Genomic DNA, 22,557 nt, shown 5'->3' with positions numbered 1-22,557 from the left:
CAAGCATTTTTCTAGTTTCATGACAATAACTTGTGTGTAAGTGTATGGATCTTTATGAAATTGTACTACAAGGTTCCATATTACAAAGGGAAAGCTGGAATTGAGTTTGGGGGTAATTGCCCTAAAAGTTTAGGAATAAGGGGCCAAAAATAAGCATTTTTCTAGTTTCCAGACAATAACTTGTGTTCAAGTGTATGGATCTCTCTGAAATTGTACTGCAAGGTACCATACCACAAAGGGAAGGCTGGGATTGATTTTGGGGGTAATTCCCTCAAAATTTTAGGAATGAGGGGCCATAAAAGGGCAAAAAAACAAGCATTTTTCTAGTTTCATGACAATAACTTGTGTGTAAGTGTATGGATCTTTATGCAATTGTACTGCAAGGTTCCATATCACAAAGGGAAAGCTGGGTTTGAGTTTGGGGGTAATTGCCCTAAACGTTTAGGAATTCGGGGCCAAAAAACAAGCATTTTTCTAGTTTCCAGACAATAACTTGTGTTCAAGTGTATGGATGTCTCTGAAATTGTACTGCAAGGTACCATACCACGAAGGGAAGGCTGGGATTGAGTTTGGGGGTAATGAATCATAAGGGGTTCAAAAAATTTGGGGGGGGGATTTTTTTTTCCTTTTTTTTCTTTAAAATTTTCCATTTTAAAATGGTTATTTCTGATTTATATATAAAAGCAAATAATAATGATATGGTTTGAATAGGTAAATTAAAATTTTTTAAGTTCTTTCATTCTGTGTCAGAAACCTATGCTGTGTCAAATTTTTAATTACAATCCAAATTCAGTGCTGTATCAAGCTTGAATGTTGTGTCCATACTTGCCCCAACTGTTCAGGGTTCGACCTCTGCGGTCGTATCAAGCTGCGCCCCAGCGGAGCATTTTATTTTTAAAAGAGTTATGCCTCTTGGAAACATTAATTATATGGAAAATTGCGTCATTAGCGCTTTCATTTGTACTATTCTTGCCAGAGTTATATGAAACTTATATCATAGGTTCATATCAGCAATGTCTTAGATGAGTTCGAAAATCAGTGCAGATCAATTATTTTCAAAAGAGTTATGTCCCTTGGAAGTATTGATTATATGGAAAATTGCATTGTTAGCGCTCTCATGTGTACAATTCTTGCCATAATTTTATAAAACTTATATCATAGGCTTATATTAGCAATGTCTTTGACACTTTTGAAAATAAGTGCTTATCAAATATTTTAACAAGTTATGCCCCTTGGAAATATTGATTATATTGGAAATTGCATTGTATTTGCTTGTAAGCGGCCATTTCTCTAAGATATTTATAAAAAGTTTTAAAGAACAAAAAAAAAATGTTTTTTTAGTTATTGCCCTTGTACCTTGGATAGATAAAATATGTGCAACGTGGGGGACATTATAACTCTGTTTATTAAAATTGAAAGAAAAATCAACCATAATTTTTTGTGGAGTCTGGGACAAAAACATAGTGATCCTAGATTCTGTGGATGGTGGAATCAAGATTAAGGTTCAGTCTGTTGTTGAATTTTTTTTTTAGACATCAATACCATTGTCTACCTAAAAGGAATTTTATTAAATTCAGACTTTTTTAAGCTATTTTATGACCAAAAGAATATCCAGAGCAAAATTCTTACAATATTTATTTTCATTTTTAGTATTTTTTACTGATAAATAGACTTAGTTATTTTTTACAGTTAGCATTAAGATACAGTCTAACTAAGGCTTAAGATTTTCAGTCATCAATAGCTTTGTGAAACCTTCATGGAATTGTCCATAAATTGGAAAAGCATTTTTATGATCAAAAGCAAAATAGTTAAAAAAAATGTTTTTCTTTTTTTGTATTTTACTGATTAAAGAACTTATATTTTTGAAGTTAACAAGTCTAGGGTTAAAATTTGTTAACAATTAATTTGTAAAAACCTTCATAGAATTTTATGAAACTTTTACCGAAGTTTTTAAACTGGGTTTTCTGAAGGAAAAAACAGTTATTCATTTGGTGAAGTACATAATAGGCATCTGCCAAATGTTTCTGAAATGGATAATGAACCATTCAACCAATGCTTAGCAAATACTTATGACAAAATGGAAGTCAAAATCGATATTGATGATATTCACTTTTATGGGTCAGGAGTTATGGTCTTTGATAAATTGGAAAATAGCACTTTATGTCATTTCCTTTCAATACCTAAGGAACCTCTCTATCTGGTTTTCAAATTATATGTTCAGTGTTGTAACTGATGACAAAATGGAGCTAAAGTTCAATATTGACGATTTTAACTAACGACTTTTACTAATTTTTTGCATTTCAGGCTATAATCTTGAAAACAGTAGAATGTAAGGTGTGGTATCAATAACAGTATGTAAGGTTGAAGTAACAACAGGAGTATGTAAGGTGTGGTAACAACAGTACTATACATTGCTGTGTAAACAACAGTAGTATGCAAGGTTGTGGTAACATCAGGTATGAAAGGTTGTGGTAACAACAGCAGTATGTAAGGTTGTGGTAACATCAGTAGTATGTAAGGTTGTGGTAACAACAGCAGTATGTAAGGTTGTGGTAACAACAGCAGTATGTAAGGTTGTTGTAACAACAGCAGTATGTAAGGTTGTGGTAACAACAGCAGTATGTAAGGTTGTGGTAACAACAGCAGTATGTAAGGTTGTGGTAACAGCAGCAGTATGATAGGTGTGGTAACAACAGCAGTATGTAAGGTTGTGGTAACAACAGTAGTATGTTAGGTTGTGGTAACAACAGCAGTATGTAAGGTTGTGGGAACAACAGCAGTATGATGTATATAAGGTTGTGGTAACAACAGCAGTATGTAAGGTTGTGGTAACAACAGTAGTATGTTAGGTTGTGGTAACAACAGCAGTATGTAAGGTTGTGGTAACAACAGAAGTATGTAAGGTTATGGTAACAACAGTAGTATGTAAGGTTGTGGTAACAGCAGCAGTATGATAGGTGTGGTAACATCAGTAGTATGTAAGGTTGTGGTAACATCAGTATGTAAGGTTATGGTAACAACAGCAGTATGTAAGGTTGTGGTAACATCAGTAGAATGTAAGGTTGTGGTAACAACAGCAGTATGTAAGGTTGTGGTAACAACAGCAGTATGTAAGGTTGTGGTAACAACAGCAGTATGTAAGGTTGTGGTAACAACAGCAGTATGTAAGGTTGTGGTAACAACAGCAGTATGTAAGGTTATGGTAACATCAGCAGTATGTAAGGTTGTGGTAACAACAGTAGTATGTAAGGTTGTGGTAACAACAGTAGTATGTAAGGTTGTGGTAATAGCAGTAGTATGTAAGGTTGTGGTAACATCAGTAGTATGTAAGGTTGTAGTAACAACAGAAGTATGTAAGGTTGTGATACCAGCAGTAGTATGTTAGGTGTGGTATCATTAACAATATGTAAGGTTGTGGTAACAACAGAAGTATGTAAGATTGTGGTAACAGCAGAATGTAAGGTTGTGGTAACAACAGTAGTATGTAAGGTTGTAGTAGCAACAGTAGTATGTAAGGTTGTGGTAACAACAGTAGTATGTAAAGGTTGTGGTAACAACAGAAGTATGTAAGTTTGTGGTAACATCAGTAGTATGTAAGGTGTGGTAACAACAGCAGTATGTAAGATTGTGGTAACAGCAGAAAGTAAGGTTGTGGTATCAACAATAGTATGTAAGGCTGTGGTAACAACAGTACTAAGTTAGGTGTTGTAACAACAGAAGTATGTAAGATGTGGTAACAACAGAAGTATGTATGGTTGTGGTAACAACAGCAGTATGTATGGTTGTGGTAATAACAGTAGTATGTTAGGTGTGGTAACATCAGTTGTATGTATGGTGTGGTAACAACTGCAGTATGTAATGTTGTGGTAACGACAGTTGTATTTAAGGTTTTGGTATCAATAACAGTAGTATGTAAGTTGGAATAACAATCATAGTATGTAAGGTTGTGGTAACAGCAGTAGTAGGTATAGTGAGTTAACATCAGTCGTATGCAAGTTGGAATAACAATCATAATATGTAAGGTTATGGTAACAAAAGAACTATGTAAGGTGTGGTGTCAATAACAGTATGTAAGGTTGTGGCAAAAACAGTAGTATGTAAGGTTGTGGGAACAACAGTAGTATGCAAGGTTGTGGTAACATCAGTAGTATGTTAGGTGGGGTAACAACAGTAGTATGTAAGGTTGTGGTAACAACAGTAGTATGGAAGGTTGTAGGAACAACAGCAGTATGTAAGGTTGTGGTAACAACAGATGTATATAAGGTTGTGGTAACAACAGCAGTATGTAAGGTTGTGGTAACAACAGTAGTATGGAAGGTTGTGGTAACAACGAATGTGTGTAAGGTTGTGGTAACAACAGCAGTATGTAAGGTTGTGGTAACAACAGCAGTATGTAAGGTTGTGATAACAACAGCAGTATGTAAGGTTGTGGTAACAACAGTAGTATGTAAGGTTGTGGTAACAACAGCAGTATGTAAGGTTGTGGTAACAACAGAAGTATGTAAGGTTGTGGTAACAACAGTAGTATGTAAGGTTGTGGTAACAACAGTAGTATGTAAGGTTGTGGTAACAACAGTAGTATGTAAGGTTGTGGTAACAATTACAGTATGTAAGGTTGTTGTAACAACAGTAGTATGTAAGGTTGTGTTAACAACAGCAGTATGTAAGGTTGTGGTAACAACAGTAGTATGTAAGGTTGTGTTAACAACAGTAGTATGTAAGGTTGTGGTAACAACAGAAGTATGTAAGGTTGTGAAACAACAGAAGTGTGTAAAGTTGTGGTAACAACAGCAGTATGTAAGGTTGTGTTAACAACAGTAGTATGTAAGGTTGTGGTAACAACAGTAGTATGTAAGGTTGTGGTAACAACAGAAGTATGTAGGGTTGTGGTAACAACAGTAGTATGTAAGGTTGTGGTATCAGCAGAAGAATGGAAGGTTGTGATAACAGCGAAGGGTGTAAGGTTGTGGTAACAACAGAAGTATGTAAGGTTGTGGTAACAACAGTAGTATGTAAGGTTGTGGTAACAACAGAAGTATGTAAGGTTGTGGTAACAACAGCAGTATGTAAGGTTGTGGTAACAACAGCAGTATGTAAGGTTGTGGTAACAACAGTAGTATGTAAGGTTGTGATAACAGCAGTAGTATGTAAGGTTGTGGTAACAACAGCAGTATGTAAGGTTGTGGTAACAGCAGTAGTATGTAAGGTTGTGGTAACAACAGCAGTATGTAAGGTTATGGTAACAACAGCAGTATGTAAGGTAGTGATAATAGCAGTAGTATGTAAGGTTGTAGTAACAACAGCAGTATGTAAGGTTGTGGTAACAACAGTAGTATGTAAGGTTGTGGTAACAACAGCAGTATGTAAGGTTGTGGTAACAACAGAAATATGTAAGGTTGTGGTGACAACAGTATTATGTAAGTTTGTAACAACAGAAGTATGTAAGGTTGTGGTAACAGCAGTAGTATGTAAGGTTATGGTAACAACAGCAGTATGTAAGGTTGTGGTAACATCAGTAGTATGTAAGGTTGTGGTAACAACAGCAGTATGTAAAGTGTGGTAACAACAATAGTATGGAAGGTTGTGGTAACAACAGATGTATGTAAGGTTGTGGTAACAACAGCAGTATGTAAGGTTGTGGTAACAACAGTAGTATGCAAGGTTGTGGTATCAGCAGAAGTATGTAAGTTTGTGGTAACATCAGTAGTATGTAAGGTATGGTAACAACAGGAGTATGTAAGTTTGTGGTAACAACAGCAGTATGTAAGGTTGTGATAACAACAGCAGTATGTAAGGTTGTGGTTACAACAGTAGTATGTAAGGTTGTGGTAACAACAGCAGTATGTAAGGTTGTGGTAACAACAGCTGTATGTTAGGTTGTGGTAACAACAGCAGTATGTAAGGTTGTGATAATAACAGCAGTATGTAAGGTTGTGGTAACAACAGTAGTATGTAAGGTTGTGGTAACAACAGCAGTATGTAAGGTTGTGGTAACAACAGCTGTATGTAAGGTTGTGGTAACAACAGCAGTATGTAAGGTTGTGGTAACAACAGCAGTATGTAAGGTTGTGGTAACAACAGCAGTATGTAAGGTTATGGTAACAACAGTAGTATGTAAGGTTGTGGTAACAACAGTAGTATGTAAAGTTGTGCTAACAACAGTAGTATGTAAAGTTGTGTTAACAACAGTAGTATGTAAAGTTGTGCTAACAACAGTAGTATGTAAGGTTGTGTTAACAACAGTAGTACGTAAGGTTGTGGTAACAACAGCAGTATGTAAGGTTATGGTAACAACAGTAGTATGTAAGGTTGTGGTAACATCAGTAGTATGTAAGGTTGTGGTAACAGCAGAATGTAAGGTTGTGGTAACAACAGAAGTATGTAAGTTTGTGGTAACAACAGTAGTATGTAAGTTTGTGGTAACAACAGTTGTATGTAAGGTTGTGGTAATAGCAGTAGTATGTAAGGTTGTGGTAACATCAGTAGTATGTAAGGTTGTAGTAACAACAGAAGTATATAAGTTGTGAAAAAGAACAGTAGTATGTAAGGTTGTGATACCAGCAGTAGTATGTTAGGTGTGGTATCATTAACAATATGTAAGGTTGTGGTAACAACAGAAGTATGTAAGATTGTGGTAACAGCAGAATGTAAGGTTGTGGTATCAACAATAGTATGTAAGGCTGTGGTAACAACAGTAGTAAGTTAGGTGTTGTAACAACAGAAGTATGTAAGATGTGGTAACAACAGAAGTATGTATGGTTGTGGTAACAACAGCAGTATGTATGGTTGTGGTAATAACAGTAGTATGTTAGGTGTGGTAACATCAGTTGTATGTATGGTGTGGTAACAACTGTAGTGTGTAATGTTGTGGTAACGACAGTTGTATTTAAGGTTGTGGTATCAATAACAGTAGTATGTAAGTTGGAATAACAATCATAGTATGTAAGGTTGTGGTAACAGCAGTAGTAGGTATAGTGAGTTAACAACAGTCGTATGTAAGTTGGAATAACAATCATAATATGTAAGGTGTGGTGTCAATAACAGTATGTAAGGTTGTGGCAAAAACAGTAGTATGTAAGGTTGTGGCAAAAACAGTAGTATGTAAGGTTGTGGGAACAACAGCAATATGCAAGGTTGTGGTAACAACAGTAGTATGTAAGGTCGTGTTAACAACAGTAGTATGAAAGGTTGTGGTAACAACAGTAGTATGATAGGTGTGGTAACATCAGTAGTATGTATGGTGTGGTAACAACAGTAAAATGTAAGGTGTGGTAATAAAAATAGTATGTAAGGTTGTGGTAACAACAGGAGTGTGTAAGGTTGTGGTAACAACAGGAGTATGTAAGGTTGTGGTAACAACAGTAGTATGTAAGGTTGTGGTAACAACAGTAGTATGTTAGGTTGTGGTAACATCAGTAGTATGTAAGGTTGTGGTAACAACAGTAGTATATAAGTTTGTGGTAACAACAGGAGTATGTAAGGTTGTGGTAACAACAGTAGTATGTAAGGTTGTGGTAACAACAGGAGTATGTAAGGTTGTGGTAACAACAGAAGTATGTAAGTTTGTGGTAACAACAGGAGTATGTAAGGTTGTGGTAACAACAGTAGTATGTAAGATTGCGGTAATAACAGAAGTATGTAAGGTTGCGGTTTCAACAGTAGTTTTTAAGGTTTGGTATCAATAACAGTAGTATGTTAGTCGCGGTTACAACAGTAGTATGAAGTTGGAATAAAATTCATAGTATGTTAGGTTGTGGTAACAAAAGAAGTTTGAAACTTGGCTACAATCATCGTTGGGGTATCTAGTTGAGTGTCTGCCAACCAACATGGTCGACATGGCTTAAAATAGAACATTTGTAAAATGCAAATTTTGTATTATTTTGAAAACTCTTATAAATATAGAAAATCTGACGGGCAGAAACGTTCAAAATGCTGAGATCTACCTATTATCTATTAACATCAAAACTTATTTGAGTCATTGTCCTAGAGTGACCAATTTTACCTTTTTTCATTTTTGCCTATTATCTTGAAAAATATAATAGATGTAGAGAGAGACTTTAAATAGCAAAAATGAACAGCAAGATAAGTCAACATGGCTGAAGTTGTCTCGACGACTTCTTATTTTAGTTGTTGCGACCCTTTAAGACTGATTTTTGTCGAGCCTGCGACTTCTGTCGCAGTAAGTTCGACTTAGGGATAGTGATCCGGCGGCGGCGGCGGCGGCGGCGTTAACTAACTTCTTAAAAGCTTAATATTTCAGAAGGTAGAAGACCTGGATGCTTCATACTTTGTATATAGATGCCTTATGATATGAAGTTTCCGTCTGTCATATGTTTATTGTCCTTGATCTCATTTATATGAATCAGTGACTACTTGAGAAAAAAGTTAAAGATTTTTTGTAATGTTAATTTCTCTCTTATTATGAGTAATAGGATAACTATATTTGGTGTGTGCGTACCTTGCAAGGTCCTCATGCCTCACAGACAGTTTTCACTTGACCTCGACCTCATTTCATGCATCAGTGAACAAGGTTAAGTTTTCGTGGTCAAGTCCATATCTCAGATACTATAAGCAATAGTCTACTATATTTGGTGTATGTAATGATTGTAAGGTGTACATGTCCAACTAGCAGGTGTCATCTGCCCTTGACCTCATTTTCATGGTTCAGTGATAAAAGTTAAGTTTTATGTGTGTTGATCTGTTTTTCTTATACTGTATGCAATAGGTCAACTATTTTTGGTGTGTAGAAATATTTTATGATGTACATGTCAGTCTGGCAGGTCTATTTGACCGTGACCTAATTTTCATGCTTCATTGCTCAATGTTAAGTGTTTGTGTTTTTGGTCTGTTTTTCTTAAACTTTAAGCAATAGGTCAACTATATTTGGTGTATGGACTGATTGTAAGGCATATATGTTTGTCGGGAAGGTATCATCTGACCTTGACCTCATTTCCATGGTTTATTGGCCAATGTTCAGTTTTCCTGGTTAACTTTATTTCTTAGATACTATAAGCAATATGTCAACTATATTTGATGCATGGAATGATTTTAAATTGTACATGTCTGTCTGGCAGGGTTCATCTGACCTTGATCTCATTTTCATGGTTCATTGGTCATTAAGAATTTTCATGGTTTGGTCTGTTTCTTTCATACTATAAGCAATAGGTTATCTATATTCGGTGTATGGAATGATTGTATTAAAGGTGTACATGTATTTCAGGCTTGGTTTATCTGACCTTGACCTCATTTTCTTGGATCATAAATGTTAATGTGATACTTGTAGTAAAACTTTATATTTAGGACTATCAACATAAAATCGATGGTCAATATAGTAGGCGAAACATTTCAGCGTGTGCACTCTTGTTACTATTGCTTTGTATTTTTGCGTAATATCGTAAACCCTATAATAGATCTATATTATAGATAGAAACTTTAAAAAGCAAATATGACCAGCAACACAGTTCTATAGATAGAAACGTTAAAAAGCAAATATGACCAGCAACACAGTTCTATAGATAGAAACTTTAAAAAGCAAATATGTCCAGCAACACAGTTCTATAGATAGAAACTTTAAAAAGCAAATATGACCAGCAACACAGTTCTATAGATAGAAACTTTAAAAAGCAAATATGACCAGCAACACAGTTCTATAGATAGAAACTTTAGAAAGCAAAAATGACCAGCAACACAGTTCTATAGATAGAAACTTTAACAAGCAAATATGACCAGCAACACCGTTCTATAGATAGAAATTTTAAAAAGCAAAAATGACAAGCAACACAGTTCTATAAATAGAAACGTAAAAAAGCAAATATGACCAGCAACACAGTTCTATAGATAGAAACTTTAAGAAGCAAAAACGACCAGCAACACAGTTCTATAGATAGAAACGTTAAAAAGCAAAAATGACCAGCAACACAGTTCTATAGGTAGAAACTTTAGAAAGCAAAAATGACAAGCAACACAGTTCTATAGATAGAAACGTTAAAAAGCAAATATGACCAGCAACACAGTTCTATAGATAGAAACGTTAAAAAGCAAATATGACCAGCAACACAGTTCTACAGATAGTAACGTTAAAAAGCAAAAATGATTAGCTAGACAAGATCTTCAAATAAATCTTGTGGCCTAAATTGCCAGTCGACTCCTTATAGGAGTTATTGCTTTTTTGATGGTGAATTGTACCAATTTTTTATTGGGTTTTTTCTCTATTATCTTGAAAACTGTAATAGCTAGATAGCCACTTTAGTCAGCAAGACAAGATCTACAAATAAGCCAAATTTTGCTAAAATCGTTATTGGACTCTTTATAGATGTGAGATTGACGACTTTTTTTTACCGTTTTTTGTGTTTTGATGTGAAAAATAAAGATGATCGAGAAACTATAAACATAGAAAATAATCAACAAAAAAGAGAATTTTGGCAAGATTCTATTCTAGTCCACAATGTTGCAGAGTGTCCATTGTTCAAGATGCACATAGACCTTAGGTGAGCAACACGGGCTCTTTGGAGTCTCCAGAGACATATAATACTTGGAGCCTCTTATTCTTATTTCCAGATGATAATGAAAGGTCTGTTTGACAAAATCCTCAAAATGACCCTTGTAAAATGGTGGATGTCATCCATTTTCTTCAATTTCTGCAGGGGGATGGAACATGACATACATGAAAGTATCATTGTGACTAAGTTAAATGGCATTTGGTCGAGTGGAACCTCATTCCCAATGCGTGTAACAATCACAACCCTCGTTTAACCATTATAACCCTAATTTTCCATGTATGTAACCATTATAACCCTCATTTTCCATAAATGTAGCCTTTTTAAGTGTAACCAATATTCCCCAGTCGCAGAAACATTTGATTCCTGTTTAGCTCAACAGGTCTAAAAGGCCATATGAGCTTTTGTCATTACTTGGCGTCCGTTGTTGTAAAAGCTTTAACAAATCTTCTCTGAAACTACTTGGCCAAATGTTACCAGACTTTATCTGAATATTCCTTTGGGTATTTTGTTTAAAAATTGTATCTATGGATTTGATCCTTCAACAAACATGGCCACTGTTGTTTAGAAGAGAACACATGGATAAAATACAGCAGTGAGCAAATCTGACTGATGGTAAAAATGATCAGCAGGTCTATCTCCTATGTAATTTTCAGAAAAATAGAACAATCTAGTTACGAGATATTGAGTTTTTAATGTCAATTGTTTGCAAATTTAAATTTTTTTGTTTGATATATTGAATACTATATGATACATAGAGAGAAGCAGTAAAATAAATTAAAACAATAAGATCTACAAATAAGTAAAAACATGGAAGAAACAAACAATGGACCCCTAATAGGAGTTATTACTTATTACCCCTGAAGATGATTTTAACACTTTTTGCAGATATTATTACAGAGAGAAACTAAGAAGCAAAATTGTTCAGCAAAATAAGATCTACATGTAAATCAACCTGACCGAAATAGTCAATTGATCCCAAATAGGAGTAATTGTTTCTTTAACCATAAAAAAACATGTAGCCTCCAGTTTCTATTATTTTTATATAGAAATAACGTTGTGTCCACTTGTGTCCGTCTGTAGCCCTTTTTCCTTTAGTATTTATATAGAAATAGCTTTGTGCCAACTTGTGTCCGCCTGTATCCCTTGTTTCTTTAATTCTTAATAATATATGGAAATAGCACTGTGTCCACTTGTGTCCACTATTATAAGATAAGATAAGATAAGATAAGAAAAATTTATTTTGATTCAGCATAAGTTAAATATACAACACAAGCTCTAAGGAGCTCTAAGGAGCTTTTGATCAAATATAAAAACATATAGATAGCATAAAAACAGTCTAAGATATAAAACAACCTGTAATACAAAGTTGAATCTCACACACATAGCATGCAATAAAAATTAAGCAACAGATTTAGAATAAAATAAAACATTGTTTACCTATATAAAAGTTTAAAATTTAGATTAAAAATATGGTAACTATTTAAATAAATAGATTACTTTTATAAAAATCAAATAAAAAAAATTAGAACTATAGTATATGCTTTGAGATCTAGAAATTTCAAAGAACAGAATATTTTTTCAAAGATTTTAGAAAATATATGGGTAAGACACTAACTGGTCTAAAACTTGTTTTTAATAATGGGTCACTCTTTTTATGAAGGGGGTCACTTGGGCTTCTTTTAGTTAATCAGGGAAACAGTTATTTTCAATTGACAAATTTACAAGAGTTGTCAGCTGTGGTGCAATATAAGATTTACAATTTTTTAATATTTTTCCTGGAATACCATCAGCTCCTGTATCCTTCTTGATGTTTATTTTATTCAAGATTCTATCGACATTTTCGTTAGATACTTTCTTAAATTCAAAATCAGAAACATGCTCTCTATTACTAAAAATTTCATTCATACTTGGATGGTTTGAGGGGTCATATACCACATCTGCTCCAATTTTGTCTGCTACTGTGGAGAAAAAATTATCAAAAACATTTGAAACTTCATTTGGACTATTTACAATTTTGTCATTTTCACATAATAATTTTGTTTTGGTCTTTTCAGTTTCCCTTTTTTGAGAAAAATGGTTTGACTGTTTTCCAAAACTCGCATGATTTTGACCCACCAGAGCAACGTTTTAAAAAGTATACTTTTATTGATTTTCTCTTTATCTTAGTTACCAAATTTCTTTGTTTTCTAAATTTCTCCCATTTTTTGTCACTCCGGTTATTAGTATATTGTGAATAAAGCATTTGTTTTCGATATATGGCCCCTCTCAGTTCTTTATTCATACATGGAAGTGGTTTTCTTTTCGACACCTAGCTTTTATAGGTGCATGTTTATTTAATATATTTTTGAAATCTTTTTCATAATCATCATATATACTATTAAGATCTTTCTCAGTACAATTTTCTGAAATCTTTATTTTCTGTAAATCATTTGTAATTTGATCAATATCAAAAGTTTTGTAACTTCTATATGTTACGTCCCTGCGTTTTTGTGCAGGTAAATTCTCTTTCACAACTGTAGAAATAATGTTGTGACAGTCACTAACACCATTTGGACTATTTGTTGTCGCCTCGCTTTTCTCCTTATATATTTAGAGGGTGGTAAAGGGTTATTTTCGTGCAACGTGTTTTGCTATTTTTATTTCACGTGCAGCCGTGAAGAAGGTATATAAGTAAACCATTATAGGTCAAAGTACGGCCTTCAACACGGAGCCTTGGCTCACACCGAACAGCAAGCTATAAAGGGCCCCAAAAATGACTAGTGTAAAACCATTCAAACAGGAAAACCAACGATCTAATCTATATAAAAAACGAGAAACGAGAGACACTTATGAACCACATCAACAAACGACAACCACTGAACAACAGGTTCCTGACTTAAGGTGCAAACAAATGCAGCGGGTTTAAACGTTTTAACAGGCGCCTTCCTTCACCCTAACCTGAAACAATAGTGTAACATCACAACATAGAAAGACACACTATAAAATATCAATTGAAATGGCTTAACTCAATCAAAAGACATATCAACAAAAACAAGTAAACATACACTGAACGAATAAAATTGATCTATGACACAATGTAAATACAAAATTGATAAAAAAAAAAGGGAGAGATGTAAAACAATATCAGAAAAACAACCATAACCTTGGACAAAATGCCGCCAAATAAAATAACGTACACAGGTAAATAAAAAAGTTGTAAGGTATACATGGAGTACGGAAATATTTTTTACAAAATAAATAATTTTGTTTTTCATAGTACGAGAACAGAAGTGAAAATTTATCGTCATACCAAACACTTATCGAATGTGGTATATATTAAAAATAGTGAGACGAGATATAACACTAAATAAGTAAACATTAAATAACAAAAATGCATTACAAATTGTATCAACAGGTCAAATTAACACGAAAGTACGATCTGAGAGTAGTTAAAAGCCAAAATAAATTAATAATAAAAAAAAACAATGCATCAGAGACTAAAATCAACTAAAACACACCCCCAGGGATTGAGTGTTTTAACGTCATGGACAGTCAAAGAAGACATGACTTGTGCAATGCCATAATAAAAGTATCGACAGACAGTAGGATAGTTAGGAGTTAACCTTTTAATAAATATGTATAATGTCATATATATAGATAAAGTTCTCTATTTAGAAAATAAACCTGGATTTGTATTTATACATCCCAAAAACCGTTTGAAAAGAATACAAATTTAGTTATGTTTTAATTTGCTGATGACAAAATCGATATTTGTGCCAATGTAAACTATAGTCAAAGATCTAATTACAACATTGGTAAGATAACCTTTACTAATAAGTTTTAAAGGTTCGATGAGTTTACACGGATCACATAGTGATTTCCGCGCTTTTAGTACAATATTACCGTAAAATTTAGGATGTGAAATACCGTTCTTAATAAGTTTTCTACAGGTACAGCCAAATTAACTATTTAATCAAATTTTTTTTATCTATGAAAGAATTTAGTAAAATTACACCGTGTAACGAATTTATCTTACCAACTATCTTCACATGTGGTATTTAGACTAGCGGACAATCAAAGTGATTAAGTCTTCAATTTTGTTGGATTTCTCTATATAGACCTATATGATGCTGATTCCGTAACCATATGGTCATATGCTATAAGAAGAGAAATTATTGATATATGCATGTACATTATAAATAAATATGTGTAATAAAAATATAATTTATACCTGTAATGATTGTTGTACTCTTTATCTTGTTTTAAAGCTTGAAAAAGGATGGAATCATATGCAGTGATATTTTAGGTACATTAATATAAAAGTACATGTTCTGATTCTCAGTCAGACTGGACCTTTTCAATTCAGAATAATGGGATGTAGGCAGGTTTTTTTTTTACAGATGTAATTTGGTTTATCCTTAATCCACTACAAATTGTTTTATAGTTTTTTTTTTATTTGCTTGCCGATTGAAATTTATTTAAAAAAAACTTAACAAAAATGTACTGTCATTTTCTGAAGACTTTCATTGCTCCATTTAAAAGAGATAAAAAAATTCATTTGCGCATTGTTGAAGGCTTACAATGACCTACATGTATACTAGCAGTTGCATATATTTTGGTTACAAAAAGTTGCGGAAATAAATTTTTAATCATTTTTGGTCAACTTAAAATTGCATCATGTGGTTAATTTTCTTCGTTTGGATATAGTTTATTTTTGTTATTTAAAATTAAAAATGTTTGTTGCTTATCTTTTTTCGCTCAGCATTTATATTTAAATTAGATAACAGACAAGAACGTTGTAAAATGTGCAGGGCTTGTGATGATGATAAAATCTACTTATCATGACCTTATACATTCTGTATGTGTCTGTCCGAAGTCAGGAGCCTGTAATTCAGTGGTTGTCGTTTGTTGCTGTATATCATTTTTGTTTTTCGTTCATTATTTTGTACATAAAACAGGCCGTTAGCTTTCTCGTTTGAATTGTTTTACATTTGTCATTTCAGGGCCTTTTAGAGTTGTCTCATTGGCAATCATACCACATCTTCTTATTTTTATATACCTCTTTCAAAATGAAGGAGGATTATTGTAAATATGATATTGCACATACTGTTACGTACACAAAAAGAAATGTCATACCCTCACTCATCCTTATCAAAATGTTTTCTCGTCCTGAACATGCATGAAATATTTGCCACTGGACTTTAAGCAACCAACAATTAAATCAGCCTTATCAACAACGAAAGAAAACATACCACAAAATATGCAGATTGAGCAGTTTTTCCATTCTCGTGCATTTTTGTTTATAGCAACAAAAAAATAGTCATTGTACATGAATTTTGCTGCCTTGTAAATAATTCAAAGTTTGGATGAAGTTCAAGATTATTTATTTAATTACGAAAGGAGAAGGTCCGGTTTTTTTTAAAAATTCATCTGATGAAAGATTTTTGACATTTTTTAAACACTTAAGTGTCTTCTTCAGTCGATTCAATTCATTTATGTAATAGATTTGAAGTGATTTAATCATAAAAGACGCCTAAATTCAAGCTTAAATATGAAATTCTATCAAATATGCCACAAAACGTCACTTTTCAGATGGTTTTTGTCTAGAATGGCCGCATTCGTGTTCAGTCTCAACCTTTATATATGTTATGTATCATCATCAAATACAACATATATCTAAATATTAAGACTGAACACAAGTGCAGCCACTTCCATTTTAGACAAAAACCGTCTAAAATTAGCATAAATGCTAAGAAATTGAAGATTTTAGTAATTTTGCATGAATAAAGGATGCAAGTTCCTGGTCCATGTGCTGTGTAATGTCACAAACAGCCCATGGATATTTATGTAACAAAAGTATTATTCTTTTCAATAAATAGCTAAAAGTTTACATTTTCAACAAATAATTGAAATGGTATATTTTGGGGCCAAAAAGGGGTCTTACCGGGCCTACTCCTTTCTAGTTGAAGTTTGCAACGTCCATTGGCCAATATTACAGATATATAAAGGACGATGTTGTATAATTAATTATTCTTTATCTTTCCTATATCTTTTTCTCGTCTTTTTCATTAAGCCCATCAGGTTCTAAAGTATGAAGCTGGTGGATCCAAAAGTTTTCTCTTCTCCTTCTCGCCGTGGTGACAAGTTTTAAATGCAATGCTCTTAATCAATTAATTAAACGAATACCGTCAACATCTACCTTCTTCTTCTTTATTCTTCCCTCTACTATTTGGAGTACCAATTCAACATTTACCAGAAAAACGGGCAGGCGCACGATCTCAATTCACCATATATCTGATATCGTTCTATCATCGTGCCTAGACCGGATCAAAAGTCACAATTTAACACAACTGCCTACACTGTTAAAGTTTCAACTGTTTCACTCCCCTGTCGTGGAACATCCCTCTGTTTTTCCCTCAATTTAGAGCAAAGAGATGTTTTGAGCAGAATTTGGAAGATAATGTAGATATTAAGACAAATATGACTTGCAAATTATGAATATCATTGTAAATACAGTTCCTTCATTGATATGAGCTTGGGTCCCTTTTTATTCCTATAAAACTGCACAAAATAACTTTTACCTCTGTTTGTTTTAGATTAGAATAACCTTATATATGTAGACCTGAACAATTCAATATGGATAAAAAAGTCTACATTCTCACCATAACTAGACCATTTACTGGTTAACTGAACCAGTTCTTAGTGTTTAAATATTGTAAATAGTGTTTTATCTATAACAAATTAGCATGTTTCTACATTGTGCGTCTTTTTCACAGCATCTAATGCCTTTTGGGTGTCATTTTCCAGTTTTATTTTCTGGTTTGGCTGCCCTAATAAGAAAATATGCCATGATTCAGAACCCCTAAAATAGGAACCCACAGCATTGTGCTCTTTTTCAAGATGCTTTGGCATATATAAACATGGGTAAAGTCATTGTGACTTTTTTCACTTTGTCCAAGATAAGGTTATTAACTTGTCAATCATGTGAAATGATATTTATAGAATAACTAATCGAAGAATTAAAATAGAGAAAAATATTCAACGAGTGACCGAACAACACATTAATTCACGAATGCGCGTAGCGCATGAGTTAATTATCAGTGTTATTCGGTCACGAGTTGAATATTTTTCGATATTTGAATTCTTTGATTAGTTATTCTTTTTATTACATTGGCAAATGGCTTTTTTATGAAATTAAAGTAGAAAACGTAAGGAACTATATCTTTTTCTACGCATTCACAATTTGTTTTGATCCGACGTTATCGACGTCTTGACAACGCCGATTGTTGTATGACGTCAGAGGAGTGAAATAACCACGTTTATTTCACATGTGATATTATCGGTTTTTATTTCATTGGGAAATCAATGTAATTCATTGCAACCAATGTAATAATAATCAGTATTTCATTAATTCTATTGTTTATTTCAGACTACTAAGGGTTAATGTTCATGTGGTCAACATTGAGGTTTTGATGGTTCAGAACAATAATTGCATAATAATTAAATGATGTTGCATTATAGATGTACATGTCACATACTCCTTGCTTGTTAATTGGCCACAATTGAAAGAATCCCATACTGTTTTGGCCAAATGATTGTGATATTTTAATTTAACTAAAGCTTTTGTCTACAAATCATTTTGAAACAGTGCTGAGCTCTTGGATATGTATTGCTTGAAAATTACTTAAATAAGGTGGAGAAAACAAGAAATCAGGGCACTCAAAGTAATTTTCAAAACAAAAGATAACAACTGAAGAGGTTCCTGAAGTACATGTATATATAGATATATATTAGGGCATCAAATGTGTCTAACAGACACAGGATACTTTCAGGTCAAACAACAAAAGGGCCTTAGTGGTCGAGTTGTGAAAGTAGTCGATCTACTGTATCACACGCCTGTCAACACTGAGGTTGTGAGTTCGAATCCCGCACATGACAGATAAGCTCCACTCCAATTTTAATTGACAAGGATTGTTAGTTTTCCTACTGAAGATCAGTGGTTTTCGCTGGTCACTCCGGCTTCCTCCACCAATAAAAACTGACCGCCACGAAATAGCACAATAGTGCTGAAAGTGGCATTAAACCCCAATCAATCAATCAATCAAACAACAAAATACTTTTCACTCATTAAAATTCAAAGGTTTTGCAGGTGGGCATACTTTTGTCTTTTTTTTAAAGAATTTTCATGCAAATGACTACATTTCTTCAGCTAGAGGTTTATGAATAAAAAAAATAATAAAACAGTTGTGAGTCTCCAACCAGATATCTTGAGTTCAAGTGCTAAATACAATGTACAATAAAATTCACAATGTAACATAAATATTGTAAGATATTTTGGAAGAAGGCTTAATAGTTAGTGTTGAATGATATCTTTTCTTTTTCAGGGTTTTAATGTTTGATTTTTGTGATGGCCGTGGGATGTCCAGCATCAGTTGTGACAAAGTGTGCACAGATAGCAACCCTGTTGGAAATCTGGTATCTGTTCACTATCAGAATAAAATGGCAGGATTTATTGGAGAGAATTTTGTCAGACCTCCTGTTAATGTTACTTTACAATTTCCTTGTAATATTGAAGTTTTCCGTGTTATTATTAACCCAGTAGTCGGGGCACAAAAATCAAATGGATTTGAAATTTATACATGTTCAAATAAAGTAGACACATCACATTTGCTTCAAAACAAAGTACCAGTACTATCTAGCAAAAGTTCTTTGTTTGTTCCTATTGGTAAAATGATTGTTGATAAACCTGGAGTTATTTGTTTCACAAATGGTCAGTTTAGATATGATGAATCTTCCGGTAATAGTTCAGTTCCACCAATGGATCAATACAGTTACCATGGTGAACTGAGACATGGAAGATCAAGTGCTTTAAATTTTGTAAGCCATCTTACTGTCAGAATTACAAGAACTGTTAGTGGAAGTGCAGTGTGTATCAAGAAGTTAGAAGTTTACGGGAGACCTTCAAAATCATGCTCAGAATGTGTCATCAACAAACTTAAACAATTGTTTTCACCAAGAATAAGAAGTAGTGACGTTTCAGCTAAGATTCAAAACGAAAAAGCTGACAATGTGCAGCAATCAAACTGTGATCTTTTTTCATGTAATGATGTAGATATTCCAGAGGATTTTATAGACAGTATCACTCAGGAAATCATGACAATGCCAATGTTATTGCCATGTGGTAAAAATGTTGACCAGTCAACACTAGAAAAACATGTTTCAGCAGAAGCCTCATGGGGTAGATTGTCAAGTGATCCCTTCACAGGGATGTTGTTTGACAGTCAGAAAAAGGCAACCCCAAATCTTCCACTGAAGGGGAGGATAGATCAGTTTGTTCTTAGGCATTCAGATAAACTGCAAAATATACCACGGACAATAGGAAGAGAGGTGAAGGAAGGACCGTCTACAAGCAGACTTGTGGGTACTGTAAATTTACAACAATCTACTAGCATAACTCCTACAAAAAAAATGAATATTAACATAAGAATGTTGGGAAAAGAAAAAATGTGTTCGATTCTGTTCTTGACTTGACAAAAGATAGTGATCAGTTTGACGGGGTTTCACATGATGATAGAAAGAAATCAAAGAAGGAAAAGATAATTGATTTGACAGCAGATGATACAGAGAGACCTACGGAATGTGATGAAATAATTGATTTGACATTTAGTGAAACTTTAAAGGGTTTAAAAAGCCATGAATCTGATCTTCAGAGTAGTCTTGATAGTGCCTTATTGACAACACTAGGGACATTACCATCGTTTACAAAACCTGTTAAAACACAACAAGTACCTGTTGGATGTAGCCTTTGTAAAACAGTGGACAGCCAAATTAATTATAGACTTTCCTGTTGTCATTACATATGTAGAGATTGTCTGACAAAGTCTCCAAACACAGTTTTATGTCAAATTTGTAAAATTCCAACAGAAAGGAGTGATGCAGTTCGTGCACATATTACATAATTAAATAATAAACTTAGTGTGAATTTATTAATAAATATTTTTCATCTATTTGGAAAGCATGCCAGATATGTTTTAATTTAAAGCCATTTAAAAGGTATAACAAAATACACTATAAATAGAACATATTGGCAATTTTTTGAAAAAAAAGTATTTCCTTTGTTGCTAGTCCTTGATAATAAATTATAATTTGGTATATAATTAATAGGGCCCCATATCGAGGATGTGGGAGCCAAATAGTTTTCACTGTGTCTGTCCGTCAACAATTTTTTGTAAGCACAAAAATTCCAAAAAGTATAGGTAAGAGGCCAATAAAGATCAATGAAATGTTGCACAATTCTGGGCATGATACATGTATGTAGATGTGCATATCATTTTTATTTTTTATTTTTGTTATTTTCAAGAATTACAACAAATACAACACATCAAACATACATACAGTAATATTAGCAATACATTTTGAATATCTATTTATCTATAACAGTAAACATTGTGGAAAATTCATTTTTTGTCGAGCCTTCGACTTTAGTCGAAAAAGCGAGACATAGCAATCCTACATTCCGTCGTCGGCGGCGTCCACAAATATTCACTCTGTGGTTAAAGTTTTTGAAATTTTAATAACTTTCTTAAACTATCCTTGATTTCTACCAAACTTGGACAGAAGCTTGTTTATGATCATAAGATAGTATCCAGAAGTAAATTTTGTAAAAATAAAATTCCATTTTTTCCGTATTTTACTTATAAATGGACTTAGTTTTTCTGCCGGGAAATATTACATTCACTCTGTGGTTAAAGTTTTTAAAATTTTAATAACTTTCTTAAACTATCCTGGATTTTTACCAAACTTGAACAGAAGCTTGTTTATGATCATAAGATAGTATCCAGAAGTAAATTTTGTAAAAAAATAAATCCATTTTTTCCTTATTTTACTTTTAAATGGACTTAGATTTTCTGCCAGGAAACAACACATTCACTCTGTGGTTAAAGTTTTTAAAATTTTAATAACTTTCTTATACTATTTCGGATTTGTACCAAACTTGGACAGAAGCTTGTTTATGATCAAAAGCTAGTATCTAGAAGGAAATTTTGTAAAAAAAATAAATCCATTTTTTACTTTTAAATGGACTTAGATTTTCTGCCAGGAAACAACACATTCACTCTGTGGTTAAAGTTTTTAAAATTTTAATAACTTTCTTATACTATTTTGGATTTGTACCAAACTTGGACAGAAGCTTGTTTATGATCAAATGCTAGTATCTAGAAGGAAATTTTGTTTTCTTCCAGTTAACATTACATTCAGTCTGCAGTTAAAGTTTTTTAAACATTTATTAGATTCATAAACTATCCTGGATTTTTACCAAACTTGGACAGAAGCTTCTTACAATCAAAAGATAGTATCAAGAGGAATATTTTTATTGATTTACTTCCTCATTTTTGTTGAGCCTGCGATTAACAGAAAAAGTAGGCGAGACACTGGGTTCCGCGGAACCCTTACGAATTTTATAAATATATATATGAAAAGAGAATATAATTACGGAAAGAAAAGATAATTTGAGTTAATGTTTATGTACCACATGAGTAGAGTAAAGTATTTTATGAAAAAGGAAGAGGTTAAAATATCCTGTAAGATTTCAGTACATTATAAATTGTGCTATTAGGTAAAATCATATTTTTATGAAATTCAGCTTATTAATTTTCAGAAAAATTTTGTTTTTGTTAATCACTTACAAATTTTGAGAAATGCCTTTTGTAGTGCAAAAAACTTCAAAAGTATAGGTTAAAGGCCATTGAAATTTTGCACAGTTGTTGCATGCATAATATGTAGATGTGTATATTTTGGAAAATGTCTTCTTATAATAGGATTTTAACAAAATCTGATATATACATGATATAGGTGTATTATGTTATTTCAAAGCGATTGACAAATTAAAAAAATTAAAAACTAACTTTTTGTTAAAAAATCACAAAATTTGGGAAGCATCTTCTTGTGGTAGGATGTCATCAAAAATTGATATATAATAGAGGCAAAATATGCATTCTTTTTGCTAGGTTTTAAATGAAAAAAAAGGTATCATTTGCTATTAGGATATGATTCCCTGTGTCAAAACTATTGGTTGCCCCAC

At 33.1% G+C, this 22,557-nt stretch overlaps 1 protein-coding gene across 2 annotated transcripts; it reads left to right on the top strand.

The window, feature by feature from the left end:
- Positions 1–16,823: 16,823 nt before the first annotated feature.
- Positions 16,824–21,939, top strand: LOC127733959 (RING finger protein 37-like). Of its 2 annotated transcripts, none has more exons than XM_052243448.1 (2): positions 16,824–16,940; positions 18,863–21,939. In XM_052243448.1, coding segments are annotated over exons 1-2 (1,149 nt in total). In that variant the 5' UTR covers positions 16,824–16,938; the 3' UTR covers positions 20,010–21,939. The 2 variants fall into 2 exon arrangements, with proteins under 2 accessions (XP_052099408.1, XP_052099409.1); XM_052243449.1 differs by having other exon boundaries at positions 16,846–16,984.
- The last annotated feature ends 618 nt before the right edge of the window (positions 21,940–22,557 follow it).

This window comes from Mytilus californianus, unplaced genomic scaffold (genome assembly GCF_021869535.1).
Source record: "Mytilus californianus isolate M0D057914Y unplaced genomic scaffold, xbMytCali1.0.p SCAF_3, whole genome shotgun sequence".
NCBI classification, from domain to species: Eukaryota; Metazoa; Mollusca; class Bivalvia; order Mytilida; family Mytilidae; genus Mytilus; species Mytilus californianus.
This window is presented reverse-complemented; position numbering and strand designations above follow the sequence as displayed.